The sequence below is a fragment of the Chrysochloris asiatica genome, unplaced genomic scaffold, assembly GCF_000296735.1.
Source record: "Chrysochloris asiatica unplaced genomic scaffold, ChrAsi1.0 scaffold00066, whole genome shotgun sequence".
Classification (NCBI taxonomy): domain Eukaryota; kingdom Metazoa; phylum Chordata; class Mammalia; order Afrosoricida; family Chrysochloridae; genus Chrysochloris; species Chrysochloris asiatica.
In genome coordinates this window covers 10,437,256-10,453,464 of record NW_006408584.1, presented here as the reverse complement: position 1 = coordinate 10,453,464, position 16,209 = coordinate 10,437,256, and the positions used below count along the sequence as shown (strand labels likewise).

General features: G+C 41.2%; 1 protein-coding gene across 1 annotated transcript in view; it reads right to left on the bottom strand.

The window, feature by feature from the left end:
• The window catches only part of SH3RF1 (SH3 domain containing ring finger 1), a 280,420-nt gene that overhangs the window by 23,685 nt on the left and 240,526 nt on the right, over positions 1 to 16,209 (bottom strand). The window contains exons 9-10 of the mRNA XM_006864534.1: positions 14,824 to 15,083; positions 13,637 to 13,998 (exon numbers count right to left, since the gene is read on the bottom strand). Coding sequence (XP_006864596.1) covers positions 13,637 to 13,998; positions 14,824 to 15,083 — 622 coding nt within the window. The remainder of the gene's footprint in view (positions 1 to 13,636; positions 13,999 to 14,823; positions 15,084 to 16,209) is intronic.

Sequence of the window (16,209 nt, the reverse complement as noted above, 5' to 3'; positions counted from 1 at the left end):
AATGACTTTTTGCTTTCTTCATGTATGATGTTCTTGATGTCACCCCACAACTCTTCTGGTCTTTGGTCTTAAGTGTTTAATGTATCATATCTGTTCTTCAGATGATCTCTAAATTCAGGCGGGATATATTCAAGGTTATATTTTGGCTCTCGTGGACTTGTTTTCATTTTCTTCAGCTTCAATTTGAATTTGCATATTAGTAATTGATGGTCTGGTTCCACAGTCTGACCATGGCCTTGTTTTCACTGATGATATGGAGCTTTTCCATCATCTCTTTCGGCAGATGTACTCAATTTGATTTCTATGTGTTCCATCTGGTGAGGTCCATGTGAATAGTCATCTCTTATGCTGTCTAAAGAATGTATTTGAAATGAACAAATCATTGGTTTTGCAGAATTCTATCATGCGTTCTCCAGCTGTGTTTCCATCACCAAAGCCATTTTTCCAACTACTGATCCTTCCTCTTTGCTCCCAACCTTTGCATTCCAATCGCCAGTAATGATCAATACATCTTGATTGCATGTTTAATCAATTTCAGATTGAAGAAGTTAGTAGAATTCTTCTAATTCATCCTCACTGGCTTTAGTGGTTGGTGTGTAAATGTGAATAATAGTGGTATTAACTGGTCTTCCCTGTTGGCGTGTGGATATTATCCTATCACATACAGCATTGTACCTCATGACTGATCTGAATATGTTCTTTTTAACAATGAATGCAACACCATTCCTCTTCAATTAGTCATTTCTGGCATAGTAAATCATGTGGTCATCGTATTCAAAATGGCCAATACCAGTCCATTTCAGCTCACTAATGCCTAAGATATCAATGTTCATGCATTCCATTTCATTTTTGACAGCTTCCAATTTTCCCAGATTCATACTTCTTACATTCCATGTTCTGATTTTCAATGTATGTTTACAGCTATTTCTTTTCATTTTGAGTTGTGCCCCATCAGCGAATGAAGGTCCCGGGGGCTTTTCTCTCACGGGCTTTACTCCATTTATATCATCACAGTCAACTGTACTTTGAGGAGGCAGCTCTTCCCCAGTTGCATTTTGAGTGCCTTCCAACCTGAGGAGCTCATTTTCCAGCACTACAGCTGACAGTGTTTCTCTGCTATTCATAAGGTTTTCAGTGACTAAATATTAGGAAGTGGTTCGTCACTCATTCTTCCTAGTCTGTCTTCGTCTGGAAGTTCATCTGAAACCTGTCCACCATGGGTGACCCTGCTGGTATTTAAAATACCGGTGGCATAGCTTTCAGAATCACAGCAATTCACAAGCCACCACAGTACGACAAACTGACAGATGAATGGTGGCCTATCATCAGGGAAAACCTCTTCTATGACTGAAACTTAAAGGGAACCTGTGGGTAGTCTAGTATGTTTCCTGGTGACTACCTGGGTGTACTTGAGAGTGGATGTGGGAGAAATGCAGCAATGAAAATTCAGGCTGAGTTTGACCATGTTCCATTGACATTCATTGACCTTGAAATGAGCGAGAAGGAAAATGTTTGGCTGGTCTGAAGTTTAGGAAGATGTGTGAACTCCTGAGCCCATGGGCACTGACCTAGCCCCCTGGGTGCTACGACTGATGGTGAAGGGGCCGGCTTCGTCTGAAGTGCAGGGAGATATGTGTGAACTCCCAAACTTGAAGCTGGTACCCATTTGACCTAGTTTGGATGGTTAAGCTGAGCTGACCAGGACCTGAACATATGAACATAAAGAAGTTTGATATCGTGAGCAGGTGTCAATTGCTACAATTTGATGAACGAGACTTTTGCTTATAGATGCAGTTGCTCAAAATTTCGAGCAAAATGGAAGATTCTTATCAAAGAACATGTTTATCTCCTCAGTGTACTAGGCTGATGGTGGTGGTGGTGGTTATGTGCCGTGGAGTCGGTTCCGACTCATAGCAACCTTGCACAGGGTTTTCGAGGCTGTAAATCTTTACAGGAGCAGAAAGCCTCATCATTCTCCCGCGGAGCAGCTGGTAGTTTTGAACTGCTGACCTAGTGGTTCGCAGCCCGATTGATAGGGACAGGCAATTTAGACAGTGGCTATCAAAAATTGGAGGACTATAATGACATGAAGAGGCTAGCTTACAAGCTTTCAAGGATATGTTTAGTTTCAGAATGAGGTGGGTAAGGTAGAATCCCACTGAAGTTTAGGGAGTTGCGTTAACTCCTGAGCCACCAGATGAGTCTGGTGAAAGGAAGTGTGGTATGATGCTGAGAGGATCTTGTTAATTCAATTTTGAGTAATTGTTGGCATGATTAATTGTGATTATCAAAATTGAAATTTTAGAAGATGTGTAACTAAAAGGGGAGAGTAGTTCATCTTTAATTTCAGGAACAGATGATCTCAGGGCCATCAAGAAGGAAGAGCATAGGTAGAACATGAGATCCCTACCTAGAAAAGCAGCAACAGTGGAGGTAGTACCATGGAGACACAGCAGCTTTGGGCTCTAGGACCAGGGACTGAGTAAGGTTATGTGCCTGTGGGCAGGAGACTGGCTTGCGGAATGTGCCCTTTGCATATTTAAATGAATATATATCTTCTGTTTTGTATGTGTACATCAAATATTTTTGCTTTGTTCATTTGTGAAATATAAGATGTAAATGGAGAGCCACATGGAGGAAGCAGGATAACTGTTGTTGTACGGATGGGATTGTAATCATTGAGATGAAACAAAGTGTATTATTTGCTGAACGTAAAGTTGATGATCTTGTCTATAAAGTTTCACTCAATTCATAATAAAAAGTTAAAAAAGAAAACACAAAAAAGTCTTTCCAGGTCATTTGCTGCTGTTGTTAAGTGTTGTCAAGTCAGTTCCGACTCATAGCGACCATATATAGGGTTTCTGAGGTGGCTCATGGATTTGAATCTCCAATCTTATGGTTAACAATCCAGTGCCTATCCTATAGTGCCACACAGGACTCTTGGGTTACAGGTCGTCAGTAATCTATACCGTTTGACTTCCAGTAACTAGTTATTCTTAGGTGAGGAATTTCAAAAACATAATCCACATGATTGGTTTATAATCACTCATTCTCCCCCCAAATATATACAGAGTGTCTACTATGACCCCAGCACTGTGCTAGCCTCAGGGAATACAGTAATGAGCCAGACAACAAGTTCACATTCTTTAGCAGAGATATAAAAAAGGCTGTAAAATCCACGCTCTAAAGAAAAACAGAGCAGAGTAGGGGCAGAGAGACTGACTCAGGTGCTCAGACAGAGGCTCAGAAGAGCCTCCTTTAAGGAAGTACATGGAGGGAGGAATGAATCATGTGAAAATCAGGGAGAAGAGTTCCAGAAAGATAGTTAAGAACCTTCTTAAATGCTTTTACCCAGATTTCTGAATTTATTCCTTACATCAATGTAATGAGATAGAAATCAATATTATTCTCATCACCTAATCCCTGGGGCTAAGCTTGCTAGGATGACATAACTAGTTATGGGTGGAAGTGAGATTTAAACCAAGCCCATGCTTCCTTCAGTTTAACACAGGCAACATCTCTAGAAGCACTCTAGGGAATAATAAGAACAGGCACCTTTACCTAACAGCACAAAGACTGCCCAGTGCCGAACTCTGAGTGTCAGATCTGCACTCTCAACATCTGATCTGCAGTCCAGCTTCCAGCAAGGGCAGGAACAATGGCCATGACCACTTAACAGGAATGATTGGGGTTTCCAAAAGAAAATTAAATAGTGAAAAATACAGAGTATCTTGTTTCTGATCTCAAAATAAGAACTAGGAGTAAAGAAAGTCATGTGGGCAAAGAAGTTCATGAGTAGAGACTACAAGATCTTAGTGACTCAATGGTTAAGAGCTAGGTTCTGAATCAGAACTGATTCTATGGACTCTAACAACAACAGGGTCTTCAAGACAAGTGCTAAAAATAGAAGAAACGATACTTAAAAACTAGTTGAACCTGTCATGGATTGAATTCTGTCCCCTCAATGTATGCATCAACAACCCCCTTCCCCCGCCAAAGTCACCAGTTTTAACCTACCTGCTATTCTGTGAGAACAAGATGTAGTAGGCTGCTTTCACAGAGATTTAAACCCTATGGGGGCAGTTCTACTCATCTCGTAGGGTCACCTTGAGTCAGAATTGAATTGATAGCAGTGGATTTGATTTCTGGTTTTGCTAGGCCATGATTCTCAGTGTTTTGGCAGTTATGTAAAAATGTAGTTTGGTAGTTTAATGAAACAATCATCCACCATGATATGATCGGGTATAATTATCCTCTCTTTGTGATGTGTTATAGATCCTAATCTCAGTTATGTCTATGAAGCAGGGTTAGAGGCAGCAGTTATGTTAATGAGGCAGGATACGATCTGTAGGATTGGGCTGAAATTTGTGTCAATCTCTTCTGAGCTATAAAAGGAATTCAACAAGCTAACAAAGATCAGAGACATATCAAAAAAGAAGAGATGGAAATGGAGAGAGTCCCTTGGACCTAGGGTTCCTAAACTGAGAAACACATAGATCCAAGAGAAGACTGATGACAAGAACCTTTCCCCAGAGCTGACAGTGAGCAAATGATAGAGAAAAAGCCTTCCCCTGGAGCTGGTACCCTGAATTTGCACTTGTAGCCTTCTAACCTGTGAGAATACATTTCTGTTTGTTAAAGTCATCTGCTTGTGGTATTTCTGTTATAGCAAGACTAGATACCAGGCACAGGACCCTCTGCTTAAGAAAACCAAGAATAACAACAAAGGTTCTCAAACACTGGTGGTAGTGGTGTGCCATGGAGTCAGTTCTGACTCATAGCGACCCTGCATGTGTTTCTGAGGCCGTAAATCTTTACAAGTGCAGAAAGCCTCATCTTTTGTCTGAGGAACTGCTGGTAGTTTAGAACTGCTGACCCTGAGGTTAGCAGCCTGACTCTTAACTACTACGCTACCAGAGCTCCTCAAACTTGTTGTTTTTAAGTGCCATCGAGTTGGTTCTAATCTGTAGCGACCCTGTGTAGGGTTTCCACGGAACAGCTGGTGAGCTTGAACAGCAGACTTTGCGGCTCAAACTGACTTTGCAGTCCAGTGCATTAACGCACAACGCCACATCAAGACTGTGAAAAAACCTGGGTTAGCTTCTCAAGGGAGAGAAACAGCTTGAATTTTGGCATAGGGTCTTCAGGCACTGAGTGCTGTCCTTTTGAGGCCCAGTAGTAGGAAGGCTACCAAGAAAATAATCAGGATATGGCATAGAGTATGCCAACCAAAACCACCCTCATCTGTATTTGTAGGGAAAGAAATGGCACTGTCAGGAAAACTCCCAAAATATCTCTAAAGGCTCTGTAGTTTTCGGTAGGAAATAGAAATAATGGGGAAGTGAGGGACACAAGAAGTTGTTTCTTTTTCTAAAATGAGGGTCAGATCTTAGAAAATATGACAAGAGTCAATGACATAACTGGAACTAAAGAGGATTTGGTTTCTTGGATGAAAGCTAATATAACAAAATAACATAAAGCTAAATAACATTTTGGCATATGGGGGGAGGGGGAAATACATACATACATATATATATATATATATACATACATATCTCCTGGTATGGCACTGTAGGATCAGCACTGCACTGCTAACCACAACGTCAGCGGTGAAAACCCACCAGCTGCTCGTTGGGAGCTCTATATAGGGTCACTATGAATTGGAACCGACTTGACAATACATAATAACAACAATATATATATATACAGTGCTTTTTTTTTTCTTAATCTTGGGTCATTCTTATATTTTCTGTTTGGATTCCTGAATTTTCTGCAACTGCTAAATGAATATATATAATTAATATTTTTAAATAATGAAACACAATAACAAGTAGACCAGCCTGGAACAGCTAGAGCAACAGATGATACATCTTTAAAGAAAGATCAGCAGGAAAAATCCAGAACAAAAATGTCAGTATGATTGACTATTACAAGAACAAGCAAGTTGTTCACCAGGAAGCCATCAAGGCACGCAATCAAGTCCCTTCAGAACAAAACCCCCTCCAAAACTGAAACTCAAAGGGAACACATGAGCAGGCATGTAAGCTTGCTGGTAACCACATTGGTCTACTGGTGAGTGGAAGAGGGGGAAAGGCAGCAATGAAGAAATAGGCTGAGTTCAACCACAGTCCATAGACTCCTGCTGACCTGGAGATGAGAGAGAGAAGAGGAAGGGCTGGTTGGTCCAAAGTGTGGTGAGACCTGGAGACTCCTGAGCCCATGGACAAGGGCATAGCCACAGAGGGCTAGAGCTGAGAGCGAAGCATCCAGCTGATATGAAGTGAGGGGAGATGCACAAGAAAAACAAACTTGCAGATAGTACCCATTTGACCTAGCCTTGATGGCTAGATAATCAGAACTCGATGAGAAGGAAAAAAATAATTTTTGATACAGGAAATTAGTGTAAATTGCCACAATTTGAGGAACTTGACCTACACTCATGGATGTAGTAGCTCAAAATACAAACTGAGAGGGAAGGAGTCTTCACATCAAGTATCAATCCTATCCCCTCCGTATATAAGGTAGATAGGGATGGAAAACTTAGACATTGGCTACCTAAAATGGGGGATTGGGGGGGGGGGCGATAAAAGCATGAAGTTACTGGCTTACAAGTTTTCAAGAGGGACTTCAGTTTCAGAATGTATGGGGGAAGGTAGAGTCCCTACTGAATAGTTTTCAATTTGTCTAGATGGGTCTGGTGAAAAGAGATGGGGATAAGATTCTTAAGATTCAACAAGTGAGTCATTGTTATCATGACTAACTGCAACTGTCACAATTGTAAAGGTAGAAGCTTTGTAACAAAAACAGAGGAGCAGTTTATCTTACAGTCCAGAAACAGATGACCCTAGGGCCATCAAGGAAGAAGAGCACAAGCAGAGATAGAGAGAGGGAGCAGCTGAGGACTCTGGACTCATGGAAAGAGAAAGACTGAGTGCTGGCGGCCAGAAGGCAGACTTGCAGAATGTGTCCTTTGGTTGTTTAAATGATTATATATTCCTGAGTGTTTTTGTATACACCCTCACCCCCCAAAAAAATTTATTGAGAAAAAAAGCAGAGAGATCATGAAGCTGTTAAACACACACACACACACACACACACACACACACACACACACACACACAAATGAAATATCTGGCCAGCAGTGTGGCAAGACCTGGGGACTCTTGGGCCCAGAGTCAGTGACATAGCCACAGAGGACTAGAGTGGAGAGTGAAGCGTCCAGTGGATAAGAAGGAAAGGCATATGCATAAGAACACCCACACTTGCAGATAATACCCACTTGACCTGGCTTCAATGACTGGATGAACAGAGCTCAACCAGAAGAAAAAAGAAGAGGAAAAAAATAATAATCTGATACAATTTGATGAACTTGATCTACACCTATGGATGCAGTAGCTCAAAAGAGGGAACAAATCCTTACAGCAAGGATCATTCCCCACCTCTCCATACACAGAGTAGACAGGGATGGGCAACTTGGACATTGGCTACCCAAAATGGGAGGTGGGGGGCCTACAAAAGCAAGAAGTTACTGGCATACAAGCTTTCAAGAGGAAACCTAGATTCAGAGGGCATGGAGAAAGGTAGAATCTCCACTGAGTAGTATCCAATCTGTCTAGGCGGGGCTGATGAAATGAAATGCAGATGGGTCTCTTGTGATACAACAGTGAATAACTGTTATCAGGACTGCATGAGGGTTGGAATTGTAAAGGCAGACGTTTTGTAGCAAGGAGGGGAGTGATTAACTTTTCTGTCTGGGAGCGGAGGTCCCTTGGACCATCCAGGGAGAAGAGCGGAGAGTAGGACCCTACCCAGAGAAGCAGTGATGCCTTAGATGGAGGCAGAGATGACGTGGAGAGATGGAGCTGTTGGGGGCTTTAGATACAGAGAGGGAGAGGGGTTGTGTTCTGACGAACGGGGGGCAGGCTTATAGTGTATGCCCTTTGATTGGTTGATGATGTATGAAGGGGATTGTAACCATAGCAATGAAATGATATACAATAGGATGTATGTAAAGCTAATGTTCTCCCATGTAAACTATTGCGTAATTCACAATAAAACACTAAAAAAAAAAAAAAAGAAATATCTACAGTCTGAATATACAGTCATCAAGAATGTCAGTTAAAGTGAATACAGAAAAAGTAAAATTAATTTTTTTCATAAAAAAAGTAATAAAAGTATTATATAAATGAACATCTATCTGGGAAAAAATGCTTGCTTGAAGACTGTTGTTGTTGTTATATGCCGTGGAGTCAGTTCCGACTCATAGCGACCACGTACAGGGTTTCCAAGGCTGTAAATCTTTACGGGAGCAGAAACCTCATCTTTCTCCCACGGAACAGCTGGTAGTTTCAAACTGCTGACCTTGCGGTTCGCAACCCGATTCATAACCACTACGCTACCGGAGCTTGCTTGAAGACTAGATGCATCCTTTGACCTGAGTTGTTGTTATTGTTAAGTGCCGTCGAGTGGATTCCGACCCATAACAACCTTGTATAGGGTTTCCAAGGAGCAGCTGGTGAGCTTGAACCGCTGAACTTGCAGTTCAAACGGTTTTGCAGTCTGGCACATTAATCCACAACACCACACCAGGACTCCTGAGTATAAAGTTAAAAATGTCCAGCTAAGGTTGTTAAGCTGGTAACTGTTAAAGATATCAGGGATCATACGGAAAGAATAACAATTATAGATAGACCCCAGATTTAATAGAAGAAATAACTGAGATTATATTTTAAATATATACGCTCCTTGGGAATGCTATACAGGGTTCCTATGAGTCTGAACCAACTTAATGGTACTTAACAATTATACAAAGTTTCTCAGATGCCAATTTATCAAAGTACAAAGGGCAGATACCAAAGTTAGCTAGAGAATTTAAATCAGGGATAAAACCAGATTCTAGAAACCCCTGGAGTTTTGTGAGATAAGACTTTCAACTAAATTTATTTCAAAAGAAACAACCCAATTAGGAAAGGAACTGCAAGAGTCCAGTATGTGGAACCATGAAACACCTGGGACAATAGATATGCTATCAGTGGGAGATAGGTCAGGTACTCCCTGTTGAAGTTATAGCAAATGAATGATGTCTTTCACAAAATGTGGGGAGGGACAGAAATGATCCCAATACCTAGGTATCTGCTGGAAGTCTCTGCTTAAGGCTAGAATCTCTGGATACATTTCCCCTTGACTTACTGGTAATTCCATTTCATAGAAAGTTATGCAAACTATGAAGTTATCTTATTCTAATCATCTGGGGAAAGGTAGAGAGACTAGAAGGTGGAAAGATCTGGCTGGTAAATCAGCAATATTGAGAATTTGGAAGACAGCACCCAAAGAGTGAACATTCAAAAGGACTAATTTTAACAGTTCAAAGAAAATAATATGTGCTTGGCCTGAGACTCAAAAGTGGAGATGCTTTAAGCAGAATGGGAGGGCTTTCAAAAGTAAAATTCTAACCATAGCATTGCAAATTATTCCAGGAGATGAAAATGCAGAGGCATCGAAAGACACTGACTTGATCCCCCAGGGAGCAGCCTAATGGGCTCAACTTCTTCAAGGACATGCACAAAAAAATCATGAGTCCATAACAAAGAACATAACATGGCCCATGACAGTTCAAGAAGGCTAAAGACCAGAATTAGCTGAAACTTGTAAAAATGCTGGAGACAAAAAAGTGTTGTTTTAAAGTTACATTAGAAACAAAAAGAACAAGAAAATCTAGGCCTGCTGTTTAGGGTGTATGGTGGTTCACAGATGATAAGAAGAACGGGAAGAATAATCTTTAGACTGGAAGGAAAGAAAACCTTGATAAGAGGGAAATGGGTGAAAAGACTAAAATTTAGGGATTAAGTGACTACTCTTGGCAGGCTCATTTCACCCCAGGGTACAGTCAAAATACAGTGAATAGATGGAAATGTTTTGGAATTAGATAGAAATGGTAGCTACATAGCACTGTGGATGTACTATATAGTGAATTATTCATAAAGGCATATGGCTAATTTTATATTATTTTTACTTCAGTAAATTAATTTTTTAAATTGCAAACCAATAATCTCTGAGAGATTCTGATGAGTATGGGATTAGGATCCATTCAAGGCCAAAGAGGGGCACATGTACTCCAGATTTTCAAAAGGAAGGCAGCAATGAACTTTGCAGACTGTCTGGAAAATCAGAAAACAGAGGCTCTAGGGAGAGTATTAAATAAAAGTTCTATGAGCACTTAGGAAAGAAAAGGAAATTCTGAACACAAGCTCCTTCAGGAAAAACTTGCTAAGAATAAATAAACAGAAATGATGGGGTAACCGAGGAAACTCTGTGGATGGAAGGATGTGGGAGACATTTGAACATGACATCTGATAAGTTCTCCCCTGATACCTTGTGGACGTGATAAAGAAATGTGGGCCAAATGACACGCTAGTCATGAGGATTCAAGACTATTAAAGTGATGACAACCATGGCATCTCTGGATTTATATCAACCAGGAAGAGTCTCTTTAGAGGGCTCAGAACATTAAATGAGGTAGTAAATTTGGAAAGGAAAATTTTAAATCTGTGACAAGAGGACTAGGTAAAAAGAAAAACTGTGTAGTCTTAAAAACAGAAGATGCAAGGGGGCAACTCTACAAATATTTTAAGAGGTATCACATAGATAATTGATTGGCATTTTCTTGGTGGACCCCCAAAATAAAGAACAAGGGTTGGAAGTCACTAAGCTTCCAGAGGTACAGAGAATCAATAAGTTCAACAAACTTCCAGAGTTAGAGTTGTCTGAAGATAGCATTTATGCTCCAGACCTATGGCTATTGGGGTCATTGGGGTGTCCAAGCAGAGGCCAGTAACCATTTGTCAAGGATAAGTACACTCAATGGGTACTCAATAATTAAAGATCGTGTGTCAACTTGGCTGGGCCATGATGAGATATGCAATGAGCAGACAATCAACTGAAAGGAAGTTTCCTTGAGAGGTGCAGCCTGCTTCTTATACATATGGACTTTCTGGCAAAGCTCTGGGGCTTTTTGCTGGATCTGGATCCTGTATCTGGCTTGTTATCTGACCTCCAAATCCTTGGATTTGAAAACCTACCAGGAACCTACCATATTACCTGCCAAACCTGGTAGTTGTTAGCTGCTGCACTGCAGCCTGTGAGTCAATCACTGGCCATATTACCTGTTGATCTTAAATTTACTTTGCAGCCAGCAGTCTGCCATCTGACCTGCTTATCTTGGGTTTGTCAGTTGCTGTAGCTATGGAAGTCAAGAGAAGTCTTTAATTTAACATCTGACTCACAGACTTGGAACCTGCCTGCCTCTACAATCATGTGAGCCACTTGTTTTGCTTCTCTAGAGAACCCAGCCTACAAATTGCCACAAATCAAGTCATAAAAGGTATTGGCAAGGCTGCATTCCTTCTGGAGAGACTTGGGAAGAATCAGTTTCCTTGACTTTCCCAGTTTCTAGAGGCCGCTGGCATTCCTTGGTGCATGGTCACTTTAACCTCTGCTTACAATGCCTCATCTTCTCTGATTCTACTTTCCCCTGCCTCTCTTTTATGAGAACCCTGTTACTACATTAGGCTCATCCAGATAATCCAAGATAATACTCCCATCTCAAAAGCCTCTATTTCATCACATCTGAAGGTCCCTTTTGTTATGAACCCACTGCCCTTGAGTTGATTCCAACTCAGCTACTCTATAGGACAGAAGAGAACTGCCCAACAGGGTTTGCAAAGCTGTAAATCTTTACAGAAGCACACTGCCACATCTTTTCCTCATGGAGCAATTGGTGACACCAAACTAAACAGTTAGCAGTCAAGCACTTTAACCATTATACCACTAGGGCTCCTCCTTTGCTATGGTGGTGGTGGTGGTTATGTGCTGTGGAGTCGGTTCCAACTCACAGTGATTCAGTATAGGGTTTTCAAGGCTGTAAATAGTTACGGGAGCAGAGCGTCTCATCTTTTTCCCACAGAACTACTGGTAGTTTTGAAGTGCTGACTTTGAGGTTAGCAGTCTGACTGGTAACAACTCCTCATGGAAGGTAACATATTCACAAGCTCCAGGGATTAGGGTATGGCTATCTTTGAGGACAGGGCATGGTTATGTCTCAGACATTGAACAGATTTAATACTGGGAGGAAAGCCCTGAAACACATGGTTCCTAAACTATAAAACTCATTCTTTTAAAGATATTAACAAAGTTGAAAATGTCAACTTGGGTACAAGCTTAATGTAGTTAATTATAAACACTGAACAGATAGCAATTTTATTATTTTTTTTAAACTCTCATATTACCCTTGCAATTAAATATTAACTTTTTAGTAGGCTGTAAAGTTTATTTCCTTATAAACTCCTGTTTACAGGCTTACCTAACCATTTGAATAGAACCACATACATTGCCATTCAACCAGGTGGCTAAGAGTTTATGATTACTGAGAGCTTCTCAGAACTTAGCTGTAGCTTTAGGGGAAATGAATGAAGAAATACCAAGAAAAGAGTCATGAGTTTAATACAAGTATCCAAACTTTGTTATCATCTTTTCCATTTCTATTTACATTATTCACTATCAAGTTTTCCTTGTCTCTCACTACTTTCTCCCAAACTCAACCACAAGTTAAGTCTTTCTGTTTTCTCTTTATATCGTCTTTGAAATTTAGTCCCAAATGATAATTAAAAAAAAACAACTCTGGATTTAGAAAAATAATTTCCCCTATATTTCAACTCAAGAGAATAACTTTCTGTCAAGAATCCATGTTGATCATTATCAAATATATCATAGATATAATACTTCTATTGGGCAGTTTCAGCCTCCTCATATATGAATTTTTTGTTTTAATAGAATTGCTAACATGAGACAAAACTCACTGAACAGAAAGACTTAAGGACAGCAAAATGATGACAGGAGGAAAAAAAAAAATCCTCTACCAGATTATAATCTGCTTGAAGTGAAGTGACTATTTCTTATTCTGTGGTTTTCCTGACATCCACCAGGGGTCTGGCAACCTGTAGGTGTTTACACCGAGAGCTAGGTAAGAGGCCAGGGGTTGTGCCTGAGTTTGTTGTTGTTGTTGTTGTTGTTAAGTGCCATGGAGTCGGTTCTGACTCACAGTGACTGGTGAGTTTGAACTGCCAAATTTATGGTTCAAAATGACCTTGGGGTACTTTATTTCACAGTGCTATACCAGGACTCCTCAGAACCTGACAAAGCGCCTTGCCTGGAAAGCACTTACAGGATGGTTGAACAATACGTCTTCATTAGTAAAACTATGAGACACAACATGAGCTATGAGCAAACACTGGGGTTTAATGGTAGAACTCTTCATCTGAGAGGCCTGGGTTTGAGTCCAATGTACTGTCAGTTGAGGCTTTGGTGTTGCTATGACACTGCACAGATTTCAGTGGGATTTCCAGACTAAGACAGCCTAGGAAGAATGGTTTGGCAATCTACTTCTGAACATTTGCCAATGAAAACCATATGGATCTCAAAGGTCAGCTCTGCAGCTGATCATGGGGATGGTGCAGTGTTTCACTGCATTGTGCAGTGTTTCATTGCATTGTGCATTGTGCCATGAGTTGGGGTCATTCCAAACAGAGGCTAACAACAATATGAGACACAGACAATGAAAGAAATAGGAAGCTGGTCTTACCTTACTATCCTTGTCTGGTTTGGTGGCTGAACTGTTCCCACAAGCTGATGAAACACTGTCCGGAGATGTAGGGAGTCCGGGGAGAATGGTCACTGTTCTGCCACTGGGCTCGGTCTCCAGAGAGGCAGTGGTGATACTTGGGGAGGTCAGCGAGGCAGCTGCTGCACAGGCGAGGGGCACGTTGGCTCGACTGATACTGACGGCAGCAGCATGGGTGGCAGGGCCTGCCACTGGAGGTTGAGGTTGTTGGGAACCCAAGGGATGATGGGGCAGGCCCACAGATGTGGGGCCCAGGCAGGTTGCATTCTGCACCTGAATGGGTGTCACAGCAGCTGTAGGGCGTTCTTGGTTATGTGCTGTAACTAGTAGATGACAAAGGGAGCAGAGAACACAAATTCAATTTTCTAATAAATGCTAGTCATCAAAACATGAGTCACTGTACTGCATCAGATCATAATAAAAGGTTGCTACTGCATTTATTACGACAAAACATGGATGTATGGTGGTTTAAAAGCATTTACTCTCAGCTGGTTCTATTCTCTTTCCATATCAGACCTGGAGTCTGTTGGTTGCCTGGAAGCTCAGCTATAAAACCTTTCCATGTCATTGGAGACACTGGGCCAGTTTCTGATGGTATCCAATAGTGTCAAAGCAGGTCAGCTTCCAATCTTTTTTATAGCATCTTCCCTTTTCTTTTCTTATCAGCTATTTTCCTTTTTTTGTCTGGTAGGTTTCATAAGCCTAAAGATTATCTCACAGTTGTTTGCTAAGACACTGAATAGATTTTTAATGCTGTAGAAACAAGAAAGCTGTTTAAGTTTCCATTGGGCTGAAAACAGTTGGTGAACAAGTTCATCAATGATAGCACAGTATCACACAGTGAGATTTCAGATCATATGATCTCAGTTCCAGAGGTCATATCTTCAAATCACTGACATTCTTAGGATTAGCCTAATTTCTTTTGGTTTCTGATCTGTGGATTAGGCTTGAATAAACAAGCAGAGTGGTATGAGCCCACATAAACTATATAAACAAGTTTCCATTGATTGGACTGTGTCTGCTTCTATTTCCTAATGATATTCATTATTTTAATATTAGGTCTGCTTTTCTAAACATCTGTCCTGAAGATCTAATAGCAGGCAGGCAAACCCTTCTCCTGACACGTCCCCGATTGGCATTCTTCTCACCTGTCCTCACAGCATTGCGGGCCTGGTTGACGGTCATCTGCCCTGTCATGTGCAGCAAGACCTTGGCCTGAGGACTTGTTTGGATGTGAGCTGCTGACACCACGGCCGTGGGGACAACACTGGGATTCCCGGCCACACCATTTCCCTGGAGCTTCTGGGCAGGTGTCCCTGCATTGGAAGGACTGACCATGGTCACCCCCCGACTTGTCTGGCCAGCAGTAGATATGGGGACTTTAGCTTGGGAAGCATTTGTTACTGCCCTATCAAAACAGAAGCACAGACAAAAGGCCCAATCCATCAGCAAAATGTGAGACAGAAAAATTAAACACAAGACAAATAATGACTCACAGTGTTACAGGCAGAGCATTTGAAAAAAAATGAATGACATGGCATTGTTTTTATGAAGTTTAAGAATAGCAAATTCCAAGTCATAATGGCCCTGAGGCACAGAAAGGTCTTGAAATCTTGAGTCACCCAAACTCACGAATCATACTCTGCTCAAGAATATACAATTACTGAGTTTAGTTTTTCATATCAAGGTCAAGTATCTCCTGACTTTCAGGGCCCTGGATTCTCTTGCTTCATCTACTGATGAAGCTATGTTTGTTATATTACAGTATCTACATTTCTTCTTAAGTTTTCTCTCCTTCCCCTTACTAGTATGTGTGTGTGTGTGTATTGTTATTGTTATGTGCCGTGGAGTCGGTTCTGACTCATAGCGACCCTGCACAGGGTTTCCAAGGCTATAAATCTTTATGGGAGCAGAAAGCCTCATCTTTCTCCCATGGAACAGCTGGTAGTTTTGAACTGCTGACCATGAGATTAGCAGCAGCCCTATTTGTAACTACTATGCTACCAGAGCTCCTTCATATATATATAATGTTGTTGTTAAGTGTTGTTGAGTTGGTTCTGACCCATAGAGACCCTATAATTGGGTTTCCGAGGAGTGGCTAGTGGGTTTGAACTGCCAACCTTGTGGTTCAAATTGACCTTGCATTCCAGGCATTATCCTGCAGCATCACACCAGAAATGTGTGTGTATGTATGTATACATATATAGAGAGAGTCCTGGTGTGGCGCTATGGGTTAATGTGCTAGACTACAAAATTGACAGTTCAAGTTCACTAGATGCTCCTTGGAAACCCTGTACAGGGTCGCTATGGGTCAGAACCGACTCGATGGCACTTAACAACAACAACAATATATGTATACATATATATCTATATATACACATATTGCTGTGTGTGTGTGTGCTGTTGTTAAGTTCCGTCGAGTCGGTTCCGACCACAGAGGAGCAGCTGGTGAGCTTGAACCTACCAACATTGCAGTTCAAACAACTTTGCAGTCCAGCACATTAACCCACAGTGCCACACCAGGACTCACTCTC